Here is an 18,134-nt window from a genome sequence, read left to right as displayed (position 1 = left end):
TATTCTTCAGCTGTCTCTCCCAGCCCAAGATCAGCTTACTCATCTCCCTCCTTTACGTAGCAGAAACTATTAAGGGATTTTCAGATTTATGTTATGAACCTCCTTCACTGCTTTACAGTCATTTTACCATGGTGAAAACAGTTTTCATTCGTCATCATGATGGCTGACTATGGGCACAGATAGCCTCCTAAGCTTTCACTGGACAGTATTCTGGAAAATGTCACCGTGTCCTGAGAATAAAACCCAATTGCTAAAAAGGAACTTGGAGGCATAACCAGCTGTGAGAGGTGGCTTGCTGAGAGTATTATTCACTCCCTTCAAGGTCCCTGCTGCAAACTGCCTAAAACAATAGCTCTGATAAACGTAAACTGTCCAGTTCATCTCAGTGAGGCATTAACTCTGAAACCTCATGATGCCAATTTAGATCCCCACAACCATTTTACTGCTGAACATTTAGGAGAAATATCCAACTATCCCAAATTGCCTCCCATATCTTCCTGAGTGCAAAAAGTTCCAATTGCCTCCTACTGAGCTGCCAAAACTCCCAGCTTCCTCGCTGACAACTTTTATAATGCTCTTAAGCCTTTTTAAAACCAAATTCTGCAGGAGTTGAACATTTTGGAGGAGTATAAAATATAATAACCAATTAAGCAACACATGGGATATTGTCCTTAGTTGATCAATAATTTTCACAGTTAAATCAATTGCAAAGAACTATTTTTCTACTTTCTCTGAAGCTGCTCCAGTGTGAGGTACATACTAGAATGCTGCAAAATCCTTGGGCCTTTCCCACAGATGCTAGGTCAAACTTGCTGTGTAGAGCACAGGGGAGTCTTCCCCAAAAGCGTTGCACAATCTGACTAAGGGACAGAATCCTTTAAATACTGGTGAATAGAAACCAAAATAATATCTTAGCTTTCTCTTAAAGTGTCTGCAACTCAACGTAGCAGCCAGTGCAGGAGAACCAGAAAGAGAAACTGACCAGTCTGGTTCACTGTACAGTAGGAGTGCAGGGCAAAAAGAAAACCACATAAATGGTGAAAAGCACATGTGATTTTATTAAAATTAAATTTTAATAATCTCAGTAGTTATCAGTAAGGAATTGATTATTTAAATATCACCTATCTTAACAGTGGCCTTTTCTAAAAAATGAACAGACGAGCTATAAGCTCAGGGACAGTATTCACTAAACTTTAACAGGTTTTAAACCATAATAACGAATAGTAATAATACTTTGCACTCCTACAGCACCTTCCTTCCAAACCTCTTGAAAAGCTTTACATACATTAATGGATTTATACCTCAATACCCTGTGAAGCAGGGAAATATTATTCGCATTTTACAGATGAGAAAATGGAGGAACAAAGTTACTTAAGTGACTGGCTAAAAGGCACAGCATCAGTTATTGGCAGAGCTGAGATTAGAATCTAGTGTTCCTAACTCTCAGTCCTATTCTCTAGTCACAAGCCTATAGGGATTTAGTGCTTTTTTGATACAAATTCAATGTACAGTAGCACAGTAAAAGGATACAATCCAGAACTTCCAGTTCTGGAGGGTCCTGTTTCTCATGTACTCATCAAACATACTCCGCATGTGATCAAATCTCTGTCGTGTTATGGGAACCCCGGTAGCAGGGAGCTGCTGTTGACAAGAACTGAAGAAAAAGGCCAGAGCTCAAAATCTCTCTGCAAAAAGGAGATATTTCTCTTGCAAACCAAACACTAATACAGGACAAGCACTAAACATCAGTACCATAGGACTGATGCTGCCTATTAGGAGGTAATCCACTAAAATGAAGAGGACAAACCTCATTCATTAATGTGTATTGTATAACACTGTTTTCCTATCAGTTTTGTCCATATCCATTTAGCAAAGCGAATTTTCAAGCTGCTAAGCTTTTATTATTACAAATAATAGTGCTAAAAGCAAAGTAAAACATCTAACAATGTAATTTTGAGGGCCCACTTAGAAAGGAATAAAAACTCTAAAACTAGCAGTCAGATAAGAAAAACACTAATATTTTCTTCAAATTCCCATGATTTTAGGACACAGCCCAAATTAAAGGATTAATTTAAAATCAAGTAAATGGAGTTTATCAACTCCTACAAATATAATTTATTGCTTTCCTCAAAACCCTAATTACATAACAGAACACTTAACAAGTCTGTAGATGAAAAGCACTACAGACCACAAAATGCTTTAAAATTGGGTAATGATAGCTACCTTCCACTGTATAGCTGGGGAAACTGAGGCACAGAACTATTAAAGTGACTTTCCCAAGGTCACACGGGAAGTCAGTCGCAGAGCCAGGAAGATATCCCTGCACACTGACTCAATCCTGTGCTCTATTCACTGGACATTATTTCTTCCAATAATGAAAGATTACATATAAAAGGACATAAGGGACATGATTTCTGATCAACCGTACAATACAGCTTTGAACACAATGCTCCCTGACCACTTCTCAGAAGTGGGCCATTTTTGGTGCTACCACCATATGCACCAATACTCAGAGCCCACTGAAGGTCAACACAGAAGCCTACTGACGCTCATCCTATTGTGACTTTGCTTTTTCATTGGGATCCACGGATTTTTTTCTCCTCTTCAATGCCCCGCTGCCATTTACGCTAATATTTGGTGCAGACACCCAATGTTATTACCCAAAGAAATGCTCCCCATGCTCTGGTCATTATGGAAAAAAGGTAACAATACCCCCCAAAACCTCACATGATAGCAGTGTTTAGCTCCTCAATCTCCTCCCGAAGGCGCCTGGTTTCCTCTTGTGACTGCATTCTCTCCTGCTGTAGTTTAGCGATATATTCCACAGTCTTCTGGAGCGTGATTGCGTGGCTGATCTGTACCGAAGACAAACACAAAGTTGACTTTCTGGAGTTGATCTAAACAGCCTAAGAGTTTGACCCAAACCAAATATAGCACCTACAGAAGCATTTCTGCCCCTTTATCACATTCCTTATCCACCCTGGTAAGGCACTTTGGGATTGGCAAATGAAAAGTGCTACAGAAGAGCAATTAACCAGTTAGGTATTTATCCTGACTCTTATTAGCACTGGAAAAGTGAAAGATGCATGTGTGGCAACTTGCCTTCTCTTCCCCAGATTGGATTTTGACTACTTTCTCAATGGAAATGTTTAAACTGTTTGTTAACCACTTTCCCCCTTAACAAGTATTCATAATTATATATGGGGTGTGTGATGTCTTCTTTGATATGTTTCACATGTTACTAAAAGTTGTATGTTAAAGAGATAATTTAGAACATTTGATTCTAAAGGGTTTGGCGTTTTCTCATTATCATTAAACAGATGGGAGTGTGGTCTAGCGGTTATTAAAGGGGCCAAACAGCATTACTGACTTCTATTCTAGGATCTGCCTCTGTGTGCACCTTTGACAGGATAGCAATAAATAAGATCTACAATTATTATAATCCATTAAAATGGTTTCAATAAATAAAATAAGACGTTATATCGGTGAGCCCCCCTCACTTTGACTCAAATCAATCCATCCTGGGCTTTAAGCAGGTCACAATCTTTCTGTGCTACAGTTTACCTATCTGTCAAATTTGTACATGACCTGCCTCGTAGTGGTGTTGTGAAGATTAAGGAATGTTTGTAAAATACTCTTGAGATGGCAGAGGAAAGGAACCATATACACTAAGCTCAAAGCATTATCATGCTGTACCTATGATCAAGTATCTGTTACTGGAGCTCCAGGAGCAAAGAGGACTGCACTGCCCAGTTTCCTTTCTTTCCCCCTTGGGTCCTAAAGCTGAAGCTCATGGTCAAACAAGACTCCCTGTAATTTTGAGAATGGTACCAGTGGTAAACTTATGAGAACAAGAGCTGGCACGTACTCTGCTACCTGACCAGTAACAATAGATTTTCTTCTACCCATCCTGGGAATCCTCACCTAAACTCTTATGTCACAGATGCGTCAAGTAACTTCACTTTGATGTGTACTTCACATTCTCCAGTGAAACAAGTGATGTTCAGGTTTATTAACAACCCTTTTCAGAATGAGTGATGGTTTCTGTAACTTCTTTTGCATGTTAAAAATGCACAGCACTCATGGACAACTTACTGACTTAGAGTTAGCTGATACCAGGCTGTTCAGGGTGCTAAAACCAATCTTGATATTAAATCTTCTCTTTTGTTCTGCTGAAATATGCTTCATCCTTCGATTCTACATAAACAAATAAAATTAACTCATCAATCTATGCTGGTTTCTCCACCACTGCCCTATGGTCATTTTTGCTATTAAAATCTATACAATTTTATCTTTTGCTGAATTAAAAGTTACCATGGTATCCACAGCGTTCCTAATAATGCGGCAAAATATCATAGTGATATTAATTACTTGCACATGGCAATTTAAACACTTTCAGAAGTGCCCACTGTACTAAATGCAAACCAAAACTGGTTTAATAGGGTTTTCTTCTTAGTTTTATGCACACTTCTATTAGTTTTAAGTTTCATGAGGTTTAAAAATACCCCCTAAAATTCTGACAGTGTCTCTTTACATCCTTAGACCTTTAAAATTACCTGCAAATTATGGACCTGACCCACCATTCCTAGTGCAGCAAAAACTCCCACTGAAGTCGGTGGACTTTATGAGTGTGAAAGGAACCTAAACTGGGCCCTAACATTTGGTATACAACCTTTGGCACATACGGATGCTTTAAATCATTGTTTGGCTTATGTGCTACCATACATTTCTAAAGCTATCAAACATCTTTTTCCACCAGAACCCTGAAAAAGGGCTAATCAGATTTAGCCCTTTTATAGTGTTTTACAGAAGATGGGTAACTGTCATTAGCCTCCTTTTACAGAGGGGAAAAATGAGGAAGAACAAGTTTGTGTGATGTAGGCGTCCACTCAACGAGTTGGTGGCAGATTCTGGAACAGAACCTAGATTTCCTGACTCGCAATCCAATGCCCTACCCACTGATATGCTGCTGTACTGTAATCTAAGCAGTTTTGCTCAGCAAGACCATCACCTTAAGTTTCGAGAACAACGACATTCCAAAAAGAGTAAAGAATGGAACGCTAAAGGTGGGCAAACATCAAAGCGCCTGTAACAATCACTGATCCTTTGCCTGCTTACCAACATATTGGGACTTAAAACATTTAAAATACAAAGCATTCAGAGTCACCAATATTTATGTCAAAATGGCTAAAAAATTTGATTCACTGTAGGTTTGTTTTCCCAAGGACACCACATTATCTCGTGACTGCCTACTTCTAAACAAAGAAACGGAGTTGATAGCCTTCTTGGGTCTGTTGTGGTTTTCATTGTGTTTCTTGTATAATCAAGGAAAAATTCTACGAAGGCCAACTAGTGTGAGTGATACAGCCAAGGCCTCTAGCAGTCTGATTTAACAACTGGCATTTCTATAGTGGCTCTCACTCCAAAGTAAATCCACACTACAACTTGGAATGGAGCTTGTAAGGTTATTTATATGGATGGCTCAAAACATGTGTTCTTACACCACATGCCTAGGACTCTCTTAGTAACCATAGCAGCTCAGTGTTTTGCCATTCCAGGGCTAGACTGGCAAGTGGCTCTCTTCTGCAACTGGGTCAGTGCATTCTTTTTGCTCTGCAGACAGGAACCCCTATCCATGTGCAACTGGTATGGCCAGTTCTCCATCCTTCAGCTGTGTGTGTGGAAGGACATCCTTGAGGGTATAAGCAGCTCCTGCCATTCCAGGTGCATGCCCTCCAGAAATTCTATCCCTTGTTGATGTGTTAAATAGCATGGCAGATACAGATGCACAAAATGGGAGTGACGGCAGAAAAGCAGCCGGCGCAGAAACTGAACTGTGTAACTGTAACTGGTTAAGGTGACCGTGACACTGTTTACAAACTCAAGGTTAGAAACCGTAGTGTGGACACAGCCTTACAGCGAACTTGGTTATAATGATACTCCTTGTGCAGGTGAGGGCTTTCAATGGGCTTTTCACTGCAACAGATTTCACTGTGCTAATCATCTTGGAATGCAGTAGTTATCCTACCGGCTAGGTGTTGGCTGCTGTATTTTAAGGAGAGCAGAGGAGGATGAGGAGAAGAGAAGATGCCACTGTCCCCTGGATGGATTGATGAAGGGTGAGAAAAGTTCCTAACTCCAACTCATGCTACAGCTGTTGCAAGGAGAGAAGGGGAGACAGGCCAGCCAGGAAATATCTGCCCTTTAGTAGGGGCAAGGAGAGGTCTTTGTAGAGGATTTTTTTTTTTAAACCAGGCTGGCCCCATCCTGTTAGAGTGAAACTCCATCCACAGTGACTTTTCTGTGTGGAAGAACACCCTCATAGAATCATAGAATATCAGGGTTGGAAGGGACCCCAGAAGGTCATCTAGTCCAACCCCCTGCTCGAAGCAGGACCAATTCCCAGTTAAATCATCCCAGCCAGGGCTTTGTCAAGCCTGACCTTAAAAACCTCTAAGGAAGGAGATTCTACCACCTCCCTAGGTAACGCATTCCAGTGTTTCACCACCCTCTTAGTGAAAAAGTTTTTCCTAATATCCAATCTAAACCTCCCCCACTGCAACTTGAGACCATTACTCCTCGTTCTGTCATCTGCTACCATTGAGAACAGTCTAGAGCCATCCTCTTTGGAACCCCCTTTCAGGTAGTTGAAAGCAGCTATCAAATCCCCCCTCATTCTTCTCTTCTGCAGGCTAAACAATCCCAGCTCCCTCAGCCTCTCCTCATAACTCATGTGTTCCAGTCCCCTAATCATTTTTGTTGCCCTTCGCTGGACTCTCTCCAATTTATCCACATCCTTCTTGTGGTGTGGGGCCCAAAACTGGACACAGTACTCCAGATGAGGCCTCACCAACGTCGAATAGAGGGGAACGATCACGTCCCTTGATCTGCTCGCTATGCCCCTACTTATACAGCCCAAAATGCCATTGGCCTTCTTGGCAACAAGGGCACACTGCTGACTCATATCCAGCTTCTCGTCCACTGTCACCCCTAGGTCCTTTTCCGCAGAACTGCTGCCTAGCCATTCAGTCCCTAGTCTGTAGCTGTGCATTGGGTTCTTCCGTCCTAAGTGCAGGACCCTGCACTTATCCTTATTGAACCTCATCAGATTTCTTTTGGCCCAATCCTCCAATTTGTCTAGGTCCTTCTGTATCCTATCCCTCCCCTCCAGCGTATCTACCACTCCTCCCAGTTTAGTATCATCCGCAAATTTGCTGAGAGTGCAATCCACACCATCCTCCAGATCATTTATGAAGATATTGAACAAAACTGGCCCCAGGACCGACCCTTGGGGCACTCCACTTGATACCGGCTGCCAACTAGACATGGAGCCATTGATCACTACCCGTTGAGCCCGACAATCTAGCCAGCTTTCTACCCACCTTATAGTGCATTCATCCAGCCCATACTTCCTTAACTTGCTGACAAGAATACTGTGGGAGACCGTGTCAAAAGCTTTGCTAAAGTCAAGAAACAATACATCCACTGCTTTCCCTTCATCCACAGAACCAGTAATCTCATCATAAAAGGCGATTAGATTAGTCAGGCATGACCTTCCCTTGGTGAATCCATGCTGGCTGTTCCTGATCACTTTCCTCTCATGCAAGTGCTTCAGGATTGATTCTTTGAGGACCTGCTCCATGATTTTTCCAGGGACTGAGGTGAGGCTGACTGGCCTGTAGTTCCCTGGATCCTCCTTCTTCCCTTTTTTAAAGATTCCACTATATATAGATAATTTATACAGTAGGGAACACTTCCCCAAGTGACATGCAGCCACCCCCTCGGAGGAAAATGTCAGCTCTTTAATAGCACACAGCAAGAGTACCACTTTCTGCTTAGGAAGAGTGGTGAAGACACCATGTCAAAATGAATCTTTGAGGGGAATGTCAGAGAGTCTTAATCTAAAATTATCCCAATATGAATTCACCCAGGTCATTAAGGCTAACACCCCAACAGTGGCATATGTATCACTGTGTTTGTAAAAGGAGAGGAGATTTGACAGACAGGAAGTCAGCTGGAGTTCTGTTTCCGCTAAATTGACCTGTTGTTTAATTATCATTAAACTTCATTGAGCTCCAGAGTATTCAGTCTTGCACTTTCTTCAGGTTTTGGAAAAGGACCAAACAGGGCAATCGCCAGGGGCTATCAGAAAGTACCAGACACCGCCAGGCGAAATCATCCCAACAAACAGCACTGAAGATCAAGAGCCCCCAAAACTGAGCAGCTGGAAGAGCTCCCAACAGAACAGCAATAATCTGGATGAAAAACCACATGCACAGACAAACTAAAATGGCTTAGAAGTCTAAGGCTAAAACCAGCTGAATACAGATCTACCAGTTAAAACCTAGATCTGTCGTAAGGGTTATATGAACTACAGTATCAAATACTGTCATGGCTGATAATGAGAAACAGAAATACAGCCTCCTTGGGCAGGTTGGATGACAAATCACTGCTGAGCAGGGCAAGATCAGTTCCATTACCAAAGCCTGAAGCCATAATGAAATGTTTAAAATGAAATACAGCAACACAAATGTAATGCAAGCTCAGCCACAACCACACATGCAACCTCATTTATCAAGTGACTTACAGTCTAAATTAGGAAATCAATAAGCTACAAAGACAAATAAGGAAGAAAAAACTCAAAAGGAGGGAACATGTACCTTAAATGCAGCCATCTGAGGGTTAGCTGTGGATTTTCCTGAGCAATTATTCTGTGGAGACTGAGGACTGGGGCTTTGTTCAGACGGGCAGGGAGAGGCCTGTCCTGAATTCTGACAATCTCGGCCTTCAAAAAGAAAATGTCAGATCATTAAAACAAATAGCTCTCTCTAACAAACTGAACTGTCAAGCAGCAATTTCTACCCAGATCATTTAATCTAGCCACTGACTGCACTTCTAGAGCATCCAGTGCTGTAATATCTAGGTTCTAGTAGGATGATCAGATGGCTAGGAAATCCAAATATTTCACAAGCAATGGCTAAATGCCTTGTGGCGACATGTTCTCTCCACTTCAGGCAAATGTGTGTTAGGGTGTCTGGGACCTAAACTGACTATCCTACCTTGACCTACTTGCACGGTGACCTTCCAGGTTCCTAAAGCAGGAAGCAAAATATTTAAATAATTTCTTACTATCCCATGAAAATGGACACATACCTCAGAAGTAGAGCACAAGGGAAGAGGCCAGGGACACGTACTGTTGCAGGGAACCCTTGGCAAGGTGTGAGGCTAAACTGTGCTTAGACATCCTCTAATGAAAGCTGCTGTAGAAGTGGTGCAAAGTACTAGAATTATATTTATTATATTAAATGGCAAACTTGTATAGCATTTTATGGAGTACTGAAATGCAACCACTTCTGGAGTGGACTACTGCAGCTTACCAGTGCACAGACACTAATCAAAAGCTTAGGGCAAGAACTGAAGACTATTATAGACAACTGAAAGTGTAGGAAATGGGGCTCACAAGCTATTTCTACAAAGAATTCCCCAGGATATGTAATAACCACAGCTGGCCAAGATCTGTTTTACATCCCCCTTAAAGGTGGATGCATATGGGGGAGAGTCAGAGAGTTTAGGTCTCTAACTTACTAGGTGTAGGTGAGGGAACTTGTGAACAGGTACTGTGGGAAGGGATTTGCTCTCCTTTCACATCTTGGACTGCACTAGGAGAGAAGCGATGCGAGACTGTGGACTGGACTTGCTGGTTATTCGGAGCTTGCTGTGCTTGACCAACCAGAATGTTATTATGGAATTCCATCACCCCGGGAGCCTAGAAACAGCACAGGAACATTATAGAAAGAAATACACAAAGGATTCTATTATCTTGTCTTTCAATGGGAATGTATAATGTTAAATTAGTACATAACTATCTGGTGACAGGAACCCCCCAAACTAGTGCTATATTATGGACAATCAAGCACAAAAGTCAGACTTCTGGCAAGAGTCACACATTTTTTCATAATTCAATGCACTATTAGAGTATGTTAGCAGCAGTGAAAAAGCAATTTCCTCTTATTATACCAGAGTACACTTAAATTCTCTCTCCCATGCACTCAAACATATTGGACAAACACACTGGCATACTCAAGACAAACTTCTCAACTGACAACTGGAAAATCAAGCTGGATTCTTTCTGGCTCTTTCATCATCATCACTTATGGGCCTATCATAGAGGTGGACTGGTGAGGTTCTGTGGCATGCAATGTGCAGGAAGTCAGATTATATGATGATGATGGTCCATTCTCGACTGAAAGTCTATGAGTCAAAAAACCCTCTGCAACTGGTGCCTGTTATGAATTCTGTTGATGTGTAAGCCACAGAAGAAACCAGTTCACTCTCCTGAAGCTGTGCAGATTATATAGTGCTAAGAGCCACACAATGTAGATTTCAGAGTAACAGCCGTGTTAGTCTGTATTCGCAAAAAGAAAAGGAGTACTTGTGGCACCTTAGAGACTAACCAATTTATAAATCAAACATTAACAGATAACTCTGAGTACGCCAACAGATCTGTTGAGTAATGAGGGGGCATCTATACCTAGTCACTTTTTGAGGCATGAACACTTTAACGCTCTAACAACATGCAAACTCCAATCCAAATATCTTTTTTCTTTTCCTTACTCTGGCAATTCCAGCTGGTGCAATTACAACACTAGGTGGAGACATGGCTGGAGTCAAAATCCCCTCTCTTTTTAAAGGTGCTGGGGTTACGATCACAGCTCTGGACTGTCCCTGAAAGGCAGCTGAAGAATACAATTGAAGTTAGAATAGTTATTGACACAAAAGATCTGGAGAATGTTATATAGGGAACAAACTAGTGTTGATTGGGAGGATGGACTAAATGGGACCGAACAGGTATCTTATGTACAACTTTGCCAAATCATATTTATTCTACGTTCTCTCAAAGATCAAGCTGCAACACAAACTGCCACTGCTAGGTGGCTCCAGGATACAAAAAGGGCTTATAACAGCTTCAGATACCACACAGTATACAGATCTCTGAGTTGTCTATGGATCAAGTGTTTTATAACTGATGTAAGTGCACCTTGAGGCTGTGACAGGTGTACTTTGCAACCTAATTTAGAGACACAGTTGATGTTGAGCCCATGAACAATGAAGCCATTCATTGTCCAACCAGAGGTGCAAATCCCATGGGTAACAAAGGGGCACATCTTAGCCCCAGCATACGAAGGCAGATACATGCTCTTGCTGAGAAAGGACCTAGAACACATTTCACTAGGTCAGAGGTGCATTTCTTGGCTGTTGAAGGCACATGGACTCTTGCTTTTTAATTCATTAGGTGCACATAGGAATGGCTTAGAAACACACCTTGTAGTGTCTTAATGCTATTAATCATGGATCAAGCTATTTCAAGTGACATGTCTTTGGGCTAGGATCTGGGATGCAGCAGACTTGAGGATGTTAATTGGGGTTTCTGGTGAGCTGCCACAGCATCATGCCCATGGCAGGCAGACACACAAACTCTCTTGCTTTTCAGTAATTTCCATTTCACAATAATCCTTCAGGCTGTGTGTTTCTGGGGGATTGGCTATAGCAGTGGTTCTCAACAAGGGATCTGGGGCCCGCTAGGGGGCCACAAGCAGGTTTCAGGGGTTCTGTCAAGCAGGACCAGCATTAGACTCGCTGAGGTCCAGGGCAGAAAGCCGAAGTCCCCTGCATGGGGCTGAAGCCGAAGGGTGAGCAACGTAGCTTTGCGGGAGCCCCTGTGGCATGGGCCCCTGGGCAACTGCCCTGCTTGCTACCCACTAACATGTGCCCTGGCTTTGATATGTAGAAAATCAGTTGTCATGGTACAGGTGGGGTCTTATTAGCATGTTGGGTGGCGGGGGTGGCTCAGAAAGGAAAAGGTTGAGAACCTCTGTGCTAAGCGTATTTTGGATGAGTGAAGTCACTTGGGTCCTCAGCCAGGTGATTTTAGCACATCCCTGAAGGCAGTGTATAATAATCCCAAGAAGTGAACATGCTGCCTGTTCTGTGTTATCATGGAGACTGTGTAGCCCCTTGGCAGCTGTTCCTTATGAGAAGTTCAGAGCGCTCTCGTTTTCCTCACGCTTGCTGCTCTCAGACATCTACAGCAGATGGTGGGTTGGACAGCACTGAAAGCTCAAATGTCGTAGACACCCACAGTCAGATTCTAAGTGGATTTTAATCTCTCTGTTACATCTTCATGACCATGAACCAACAATATTTCTCCATATCATTTGCATTCAGAGCAAATGGGCCAACGTAGGGACATTTTAGAAACTGCCTCTGAAAAAAGCTCAAATCCTGAGGGGTCTCTGGCTTCTGCTGTCTTTAGAGTGTTAACATGGTCCTGAAAACAGACACTGCTTGACTGAATCTCTAGGAGCCCCAAGCTAGGCAGATTGAGGCCAAGGCACACAAATCCTAAAACTTTATTTCTTAGGGTCCCGTGTCACTGAAATGTCTTCCTCCTCACTACGCCAGGCCTGCTCATAAGCATTAACATTCATGGGGTAGGTCTACACTTACAGTGGTTTGTAGACTAGAGACACATTACGCCCAGTTAGCCCAGGTATAACTGGGCATAATGTGTCTGTAGTCTGATACGGGACCCTAAGAAATAAAGTTTTAGGATTTGTGTCCCTGAAAAAGGTAGATGGTGAGGCACAGCTTAGGCAAGTATCGCAGAGTGCCTGAACCTGTGGGTATATATTCTACACGGCTCTCTGCACACCCAAGCAGCGCCTCTCACATCTACACTTCTATTTTTAGTGAAAGACTCTGGCAGCAGTGAAAGGTTCTGGCAAGGGGGAGACAGAGAGGAAAGGCTCCAGCAGCTCCCCACTGCCAGAGACTTTCACTGCCTCATGTAGCTACACACACTGCAGTGAGCAGGGACGCAGCCTGCTTTTCACCCTTTGTGCAGCAGCCAGTGTAGACAAGGTCACGAAAACAGAGGAACAGCCCCATTTGATCAGAGAGTTTGGTCAGTTTAGTCAGGTATATCCCTTTGAAAACAGCCAATACCTGAATTGACACTCTGCACCTGTCTAGCGCCATTCAGCTGAGGATCTCCAAAAGCTCTGAGCACCTCAGCATCAACTGAGGTAGGTAAAATAGCCTCATGTTACAGAAGGAGTCACTGAAGCAAAGAGGGGTGAAATGACTTTCTAAAGGCAACCACCAAGGACTCAGTGGCAGAGCCAGGAACAGAAGCCAAGACCTCCTGATTCCCAGTCCTATGCAAACTCCAATGGTCCATGCTGCCTCCCTTATAACCAGATTAAAATTCAGGGCTGTGGGAAAAGCCTGTTTTTTTTGTCGCCGTCCTGAATGTTTATTTGGAAAGCGGATTCTGAGAAGGCAGTGCTAGTAACAATAAATATCCTCCCCATCAAGATTTCTAGGTACTTCCAGTGACAACCAGTGTGCTGCAGATGAGCATATTTTTGTTAAAGTTATTTTGCACCTACAACAGTAACTGTGCCCCGCCCTCAGGTTACTCCCTCCCAGCAGAAGAAGGAGGAACACCCGTGACTCTCACCTGGGGCGATGAAGGCATTTTTTAATACTAAGGACACTGTTTCAGGCTTTGGAACAGGCACTATTTTTTGTGGCTGTTTGGGTCTTGTCCCAGCATTTGCCAGGGGAATGGCTTTCGGGAGTGCAAACGTCAGGTGGGGTTGCAGCTGAGGCCGGGGCTGCCCCTGCACGACAGCAGTCTGTAGAGTCAGGTTACAAGGCACGCCTCCCCCTGGCTGCTGTGTTGCCAGGATGAGGTTCTGGCTCTGGCTGAAGGTGGTAGCAGAGGCGTTGTGGGTCTGGGTGGCAGAAGCCGTGTGGGTAACAATGGAAGATTTGCAGAGGCCAGACTTTTGGGTTTCTGGAGCAGTAAAAGCAGGCGGCTGAGAATTCAAGCCGGCATTCAGAGGCACCGTGGGCAAAGCGGCTTGCTGTGGTGGGACAGTGGGCTGCAGCAGTGACACTGGAGCTGGGAACACCGGAAGAAATGGCTGCTGGGCACTTAGAGATGAACTGGAATTGAAGTCTGATGGCTGGATGAAAGAGCCCCCACTCCGAATGTTGGAACATTGGTTAGCACCAACATCAGGAATGACAGGAGCAGGTACTGAGGAGGCAATCAATCCTTCACTGAGGCTCACCGTTGGGAGTGGGCTGGGTAAAGAACCTGAGGGCAGGACAGAAGACTGGCAGGAGGGGAAAAAAAAAAAAAGTACAGATTAATGCTTGACATTGGAGATGGGCCAGCACCAGAAGCTTTTATCTGACCTTTCTTTACACTCAATTGTGAAAGGGGAGAACGAGGCTTATACCTGAATCACCCCTGGTTATGCTAAGCCAAAGCCTTCCACATCAAGAACTAAACTGGTACAACTACCTCTAGTTTTGCCCATTTCTCCTTGGCTCAGGTAAGGAAGGTAAAGATAAAGGAGGTAAAGATCTTCCAGGGGGTTGAGATCCACAGCTCTTCAGAGGAAGGAAATCACCAATATGCTTGTTTTACAGATAAGAAAACTGAGGTACACAGAGGTTAAGTGACTGGACCCAGGCCCCACAGCTAGTCAATGACACAGCTGGAAACAAAACCCAGCAGTTAAGTCTCCCAGTTCGCAGGTCTACCTGCTAGTCCACACTCCCTCCCGGTACATAGGATTCTTTATAGCAAGGCCAACTACATTCAGAGACAGCATTATTTCACTCGAAGGACAAAACACTTTCTCTACAAAAACTAGTATTTTAAAGTACAAAGAAAATTCTGTTCTGAACTGGACACTGTGGAGGACAAAGGTATTTAAGTCACAACAGTGCAAGTATAGTACATGTACCAGTTATTTTTACTTCTAGGTTATCGTAATAATTTCTTTTATTGGTAAATCAGAGGAAAATATACTGTATTAACCAAGTATTGTAAGTGTTTATTCAATTCTATTTACATGAGCTTGTCTGATACTGCATATTAGTACGTGAAGATCTGTATAGTACTTACAAATTTGAGCTCTGGCAAATTTTCACTACATAAAACCTGTTTACCTGGGAAGAATGGCTGCTGGTATCTGTCATAGCAGAACTGGCAGCAGGGAGAGAAGTGAAAAAGTTGCCAGAGCGACTGGATGAGAACAGATCTGAAAGAATGTGAAAACAAATATTAAATGTTTTACTCCCTATATTATGGTAGCACTATATTTACTCCCTATATTATGGTAGCACTAAGTAATGGGAGACTCACTGAGAATTAGCAAGTAAATAAATAATTAAAAAATAAGGAAATTGCGTCACCACAAAATGTACTCTGCTTATTTACAAACACAAAGATGTTTGCCCGTCTTATTGAGATTTATGAACTCTGGGAAATGGATTATTTTTCAGCTATGCTTGTAAAATGCCATGCAAATTTAGTGGATTTGAGTGAATTTCAGCCCTGCGCAGAGGACCAGCACAAAGCCCAGGCACCATTTGAGTCCCACTTAAACTCTATTTTCTATTTTAAACTCTATTCTAGAGTAAATAGTGAAAAAGTAATGGAGGTCTCAGTAACATGAGACTTTGCATTGGTTATTAAATTGTTACGAAGAAATGGGGAAACCACAGAGACTGTATGAGTGAACAATGGGGTGTGAGGAGTAGGGAGACACCAATTAGCATCGTTCTCCTGTAAGGTCCTCCGCTGACACCTGATGTTCTCCCATACAATCAATAGGTAAAGTTTCAAAAGCCACTTGTATGTAAACCAGGTTCTCTGAAAGCTGTGTTCTTCTAAGTCTAATCTTAAGACACATAGGCTCTTACAAGTGAATTTCAAAACCCAGCCAGGCAAAGAACTGGTCTCGCAACAGTAAGAGGATCTCGCTACAGTATTTTTTAAAAATTTTTTTAATTGAATTTCAAATACTTTTGAATTTGGGCTCCATTTTCATGCTGTATAAAGAGGATAAATATTTGGTTTGCATAGTTTATTTTTCTGTTCAAAACCCATTACCGCTATAGCAGAAATTGGTGCTATACCACTAATAAAAACAGTAAACTCATTTTTTCCCTTATTCTTACCCTGAAAAGATTCAAAAGTATCCATGAAATCTAGGTTTGGCTGGAGGGGGATAAGTCCTGGCTGAATCATGTCAGCATTTCCTAAGTGTGCTGGAAAAACCAAAAGAGAGATTGGTTAATTTTGCAGCATACATGCCACTTCAGTTTATTACAATGTAGATATGGGTTGCTCAAAGAAAGCCTGGCACTTTGCTGGAACATAAGAACACAAGAATGGCCCTATTGGGTCCAGACCAAAGGTCCATCTAGCCCAGTATCCTGTCTTCCAACAGTGGCCAGGTGCCCCAGAGGGAATGAACGAAACAGGTAATCAAGTGATCCATCCCGTCACTCATTCCCAGCTTCTGGCAAACAGAGGCTAAGTACACCATTCCTGCCCATCCTAACAGCCATTGATGGACCTATCCTCCATGAATTTATCTAGTTCTTTTTTGTACCCTGTTATGGTCTTGGCCTTCACAACATCCTCTGTCAAGGAGTTCCACAGGTTGACTGTGCATTGTGTGAAAAAATTCTTCCTTTTATTTGTTTTAAACCTGCTGCTTATTAATTTCATTTGGTGACCCCTAGTTCTTGTGTTATGAGAAGTAGTACACAACACTTCTTTATCTACTTTCTCTACACCAGTCATGATTTTATAGATCTCAATCATATCTCCCCTTAGCCATCTCTTTTCCGAGCTGAAAAGTCCCAGTCTTATTCATCTTTCCTCATATGGAAGCCGTTCCATACCCCTAATAATTTTTGTTGCCATTTTCTGAACCTTTTCCAATTCCAATATATCTTTTTTGAGATGGGGCAACCACATCTGCACACAGTATTTAAGATGTGGGCCTACCATGGATTTATAGAGAGGCAACATGATATTTTCTGTCCTATTATCTATCCCTTTCTTAATTATTCCCAGCATTCTGTTTGCTTTTTTGACTGCCACTGCACACTGAGTGGATGTTTTCAGAGAACTATCCACAATGTCTGAGAGATCTCTTTCTTGAGTGATAACAGCTAATTTAGACCCCATCATTTTATATGTATAGTTGGGATTATGCCATTTTGTTGCCCATTCACCTAGTTTTGAGAGATCCTTTTGTAGCTCTTCGCAGTCTGCCTGGGTCTTAACTATCTTTAGTAATTTTGTATCATCTGCAAATTTTGCCACCTCACTGTTCACCCCTTTTTCCAGATCATTTATGAATATGTTGAATAGGACTGGTCCCCTGGGGGACACCATTTACCTCTCTCCATTCTGATAATGGACCATTTATACCTACCCTTTGTTTCCTATCTTTTAATCAGTTACCAATCCATGAGAGCACCTTCCCTCTTATCCTGTGGCAGCTTACTTTGCATAAGAGCCTTTGGTGAGGGACCTTGTCATAGAATCATAGAATCATAGAATATCAGGGTTGGAAGGGACCCCAGAAGGTCATCTAGTCCAACCCCCTGCTCGAAGCAGGACCAATTCCCAGTTAAATCATCCCAGCCAGGGCTTTGTCAAGCCTGACCTTAAAAACCTCTAAGGAAGGAGATTCTACCACCTCCCTAGGTAACGCATTCCAGTGTTTCACCACCCTCTTAGTGAAAAAGTTTTTCCTAATATCCAATCTAAACCTCCCCCACTGCAACTTGAGACCATTACTCCTCGTTCTGTCATCTGCTACCATTGAGAACAGTCTAGAGCCATCCTCTTTGGAACCCCCTTTCAGGTAGTTGAAAGCAGCTATCAAATCCCCCCTCATTCTTCTCTTCTGCAGGCTAAACAATCCCAGCTCCCTCAGCCTCTCCTCATAACTCATGTGTTCCAGTCCCCTAATCATTTTTGTTGCCCTTCGCTGGACTCTCTCCAATTTATCCACATCCTTCTTGAAGTGTGGGGCCCAAAACTGGACACAGTACTCCAGATGAGGCCTCACCAATGTCGAATAGAGGGGAACAATCACGTCCCTTGATCTGCTCGCTATGCCCCTACTTATACAGCCCAAAATGCCATTGGCCTTCTTGGCAACAAGGGCACACTGCTGACTCATATCCAGCTTCTCGTCCACTGTCACCCCTAGGTCCTTTTCCGCAGAACTGCTGCCTAGCCATTC

General features: G+C 42.8%; 1 protein-coding gene across 4 annotated transcripts in view; it reads right to left on the bottom strand.

Moving 5' to 3' along the window:
* The window catches only part of MLXIP (MLX interacting protein), a 78,096-nt gene that overhangs the window by 9,310 nt on the left and 50,652 nt on the right, over nucleotides 1-18,134 (bottom strand). For 2 of the 4 annotated variants that reach the window (XR_012155104.1, XM_073313254.2), the window contains exons 7-15: nucleotides 16,045-16,134; nucleotides 15,031-15,122; nucleotides 13,523-14,186; nucleotides 10,615-10,736; nucleotides 9,586-9,766; nucleotides 8,661-8,785; nucleotides 4,096-4,197; nucleotides 2,728-2,855; nucleotides 1,531-1,654 (exon numbers count right to left, since the gene is read on the bottom strand). Coding sequence is in view for 2 of the 4 variants with exons in the window: in XM_073313254.2 (XP_073169355.1) it covers nucleotides 1,531-1,654; nucleotides 2,728-2,855; nucleotides 4,096-4,197; nucleotides 8,661-8,785; nucleotides 9,586-9,766; nucleotides 10,615-10,736; nucleotides 13,523-14,186; nucleotides 15,031-15,122; nucleotides 16,045-16,134 (1,628 nt within the window). In the remaining 2 variants the exon portion in view is untranslated. Of the gene's footprint in view, nucleotides 1-1,530; nucleotides 1,686-2,727; nucleotides 2,856-4,095; nucleotides 4,198-8,660; nucleotides 8,786-9,585; nucleotides 9,767-10,614; nucleotides 10,737-13,522; nucleotides 14,187-15,030; nucleotides 15,123-16,044; nucleotides 16,135-18,134 lie in introns of all 4 variants that reach the window. The other 2 variants (XR_012155105.1, XM_073313255.2) reach the window with 2 other exon arrangements.

The sequence above is a fragment of the Lepidochelys kempii genome, chromosome 15 (genome assembly GCF_965140285.1).
Source record: "Lepidochelys kempii isolate rLepKem1 chromosome 15, rLepKem1.hap1, whole genome shotgun sequence".
In the NCBI taxonomy this organism is placed as follows: domain Eukaryota; kingdom Metazoa; phylum Chordata; order Testudines; family Cheloniidae; genus Lepidochelys; species Lepidochelys kempii.
This window is presented reverse-complemented; position numbering and strand designations above follow the sequence as displayed.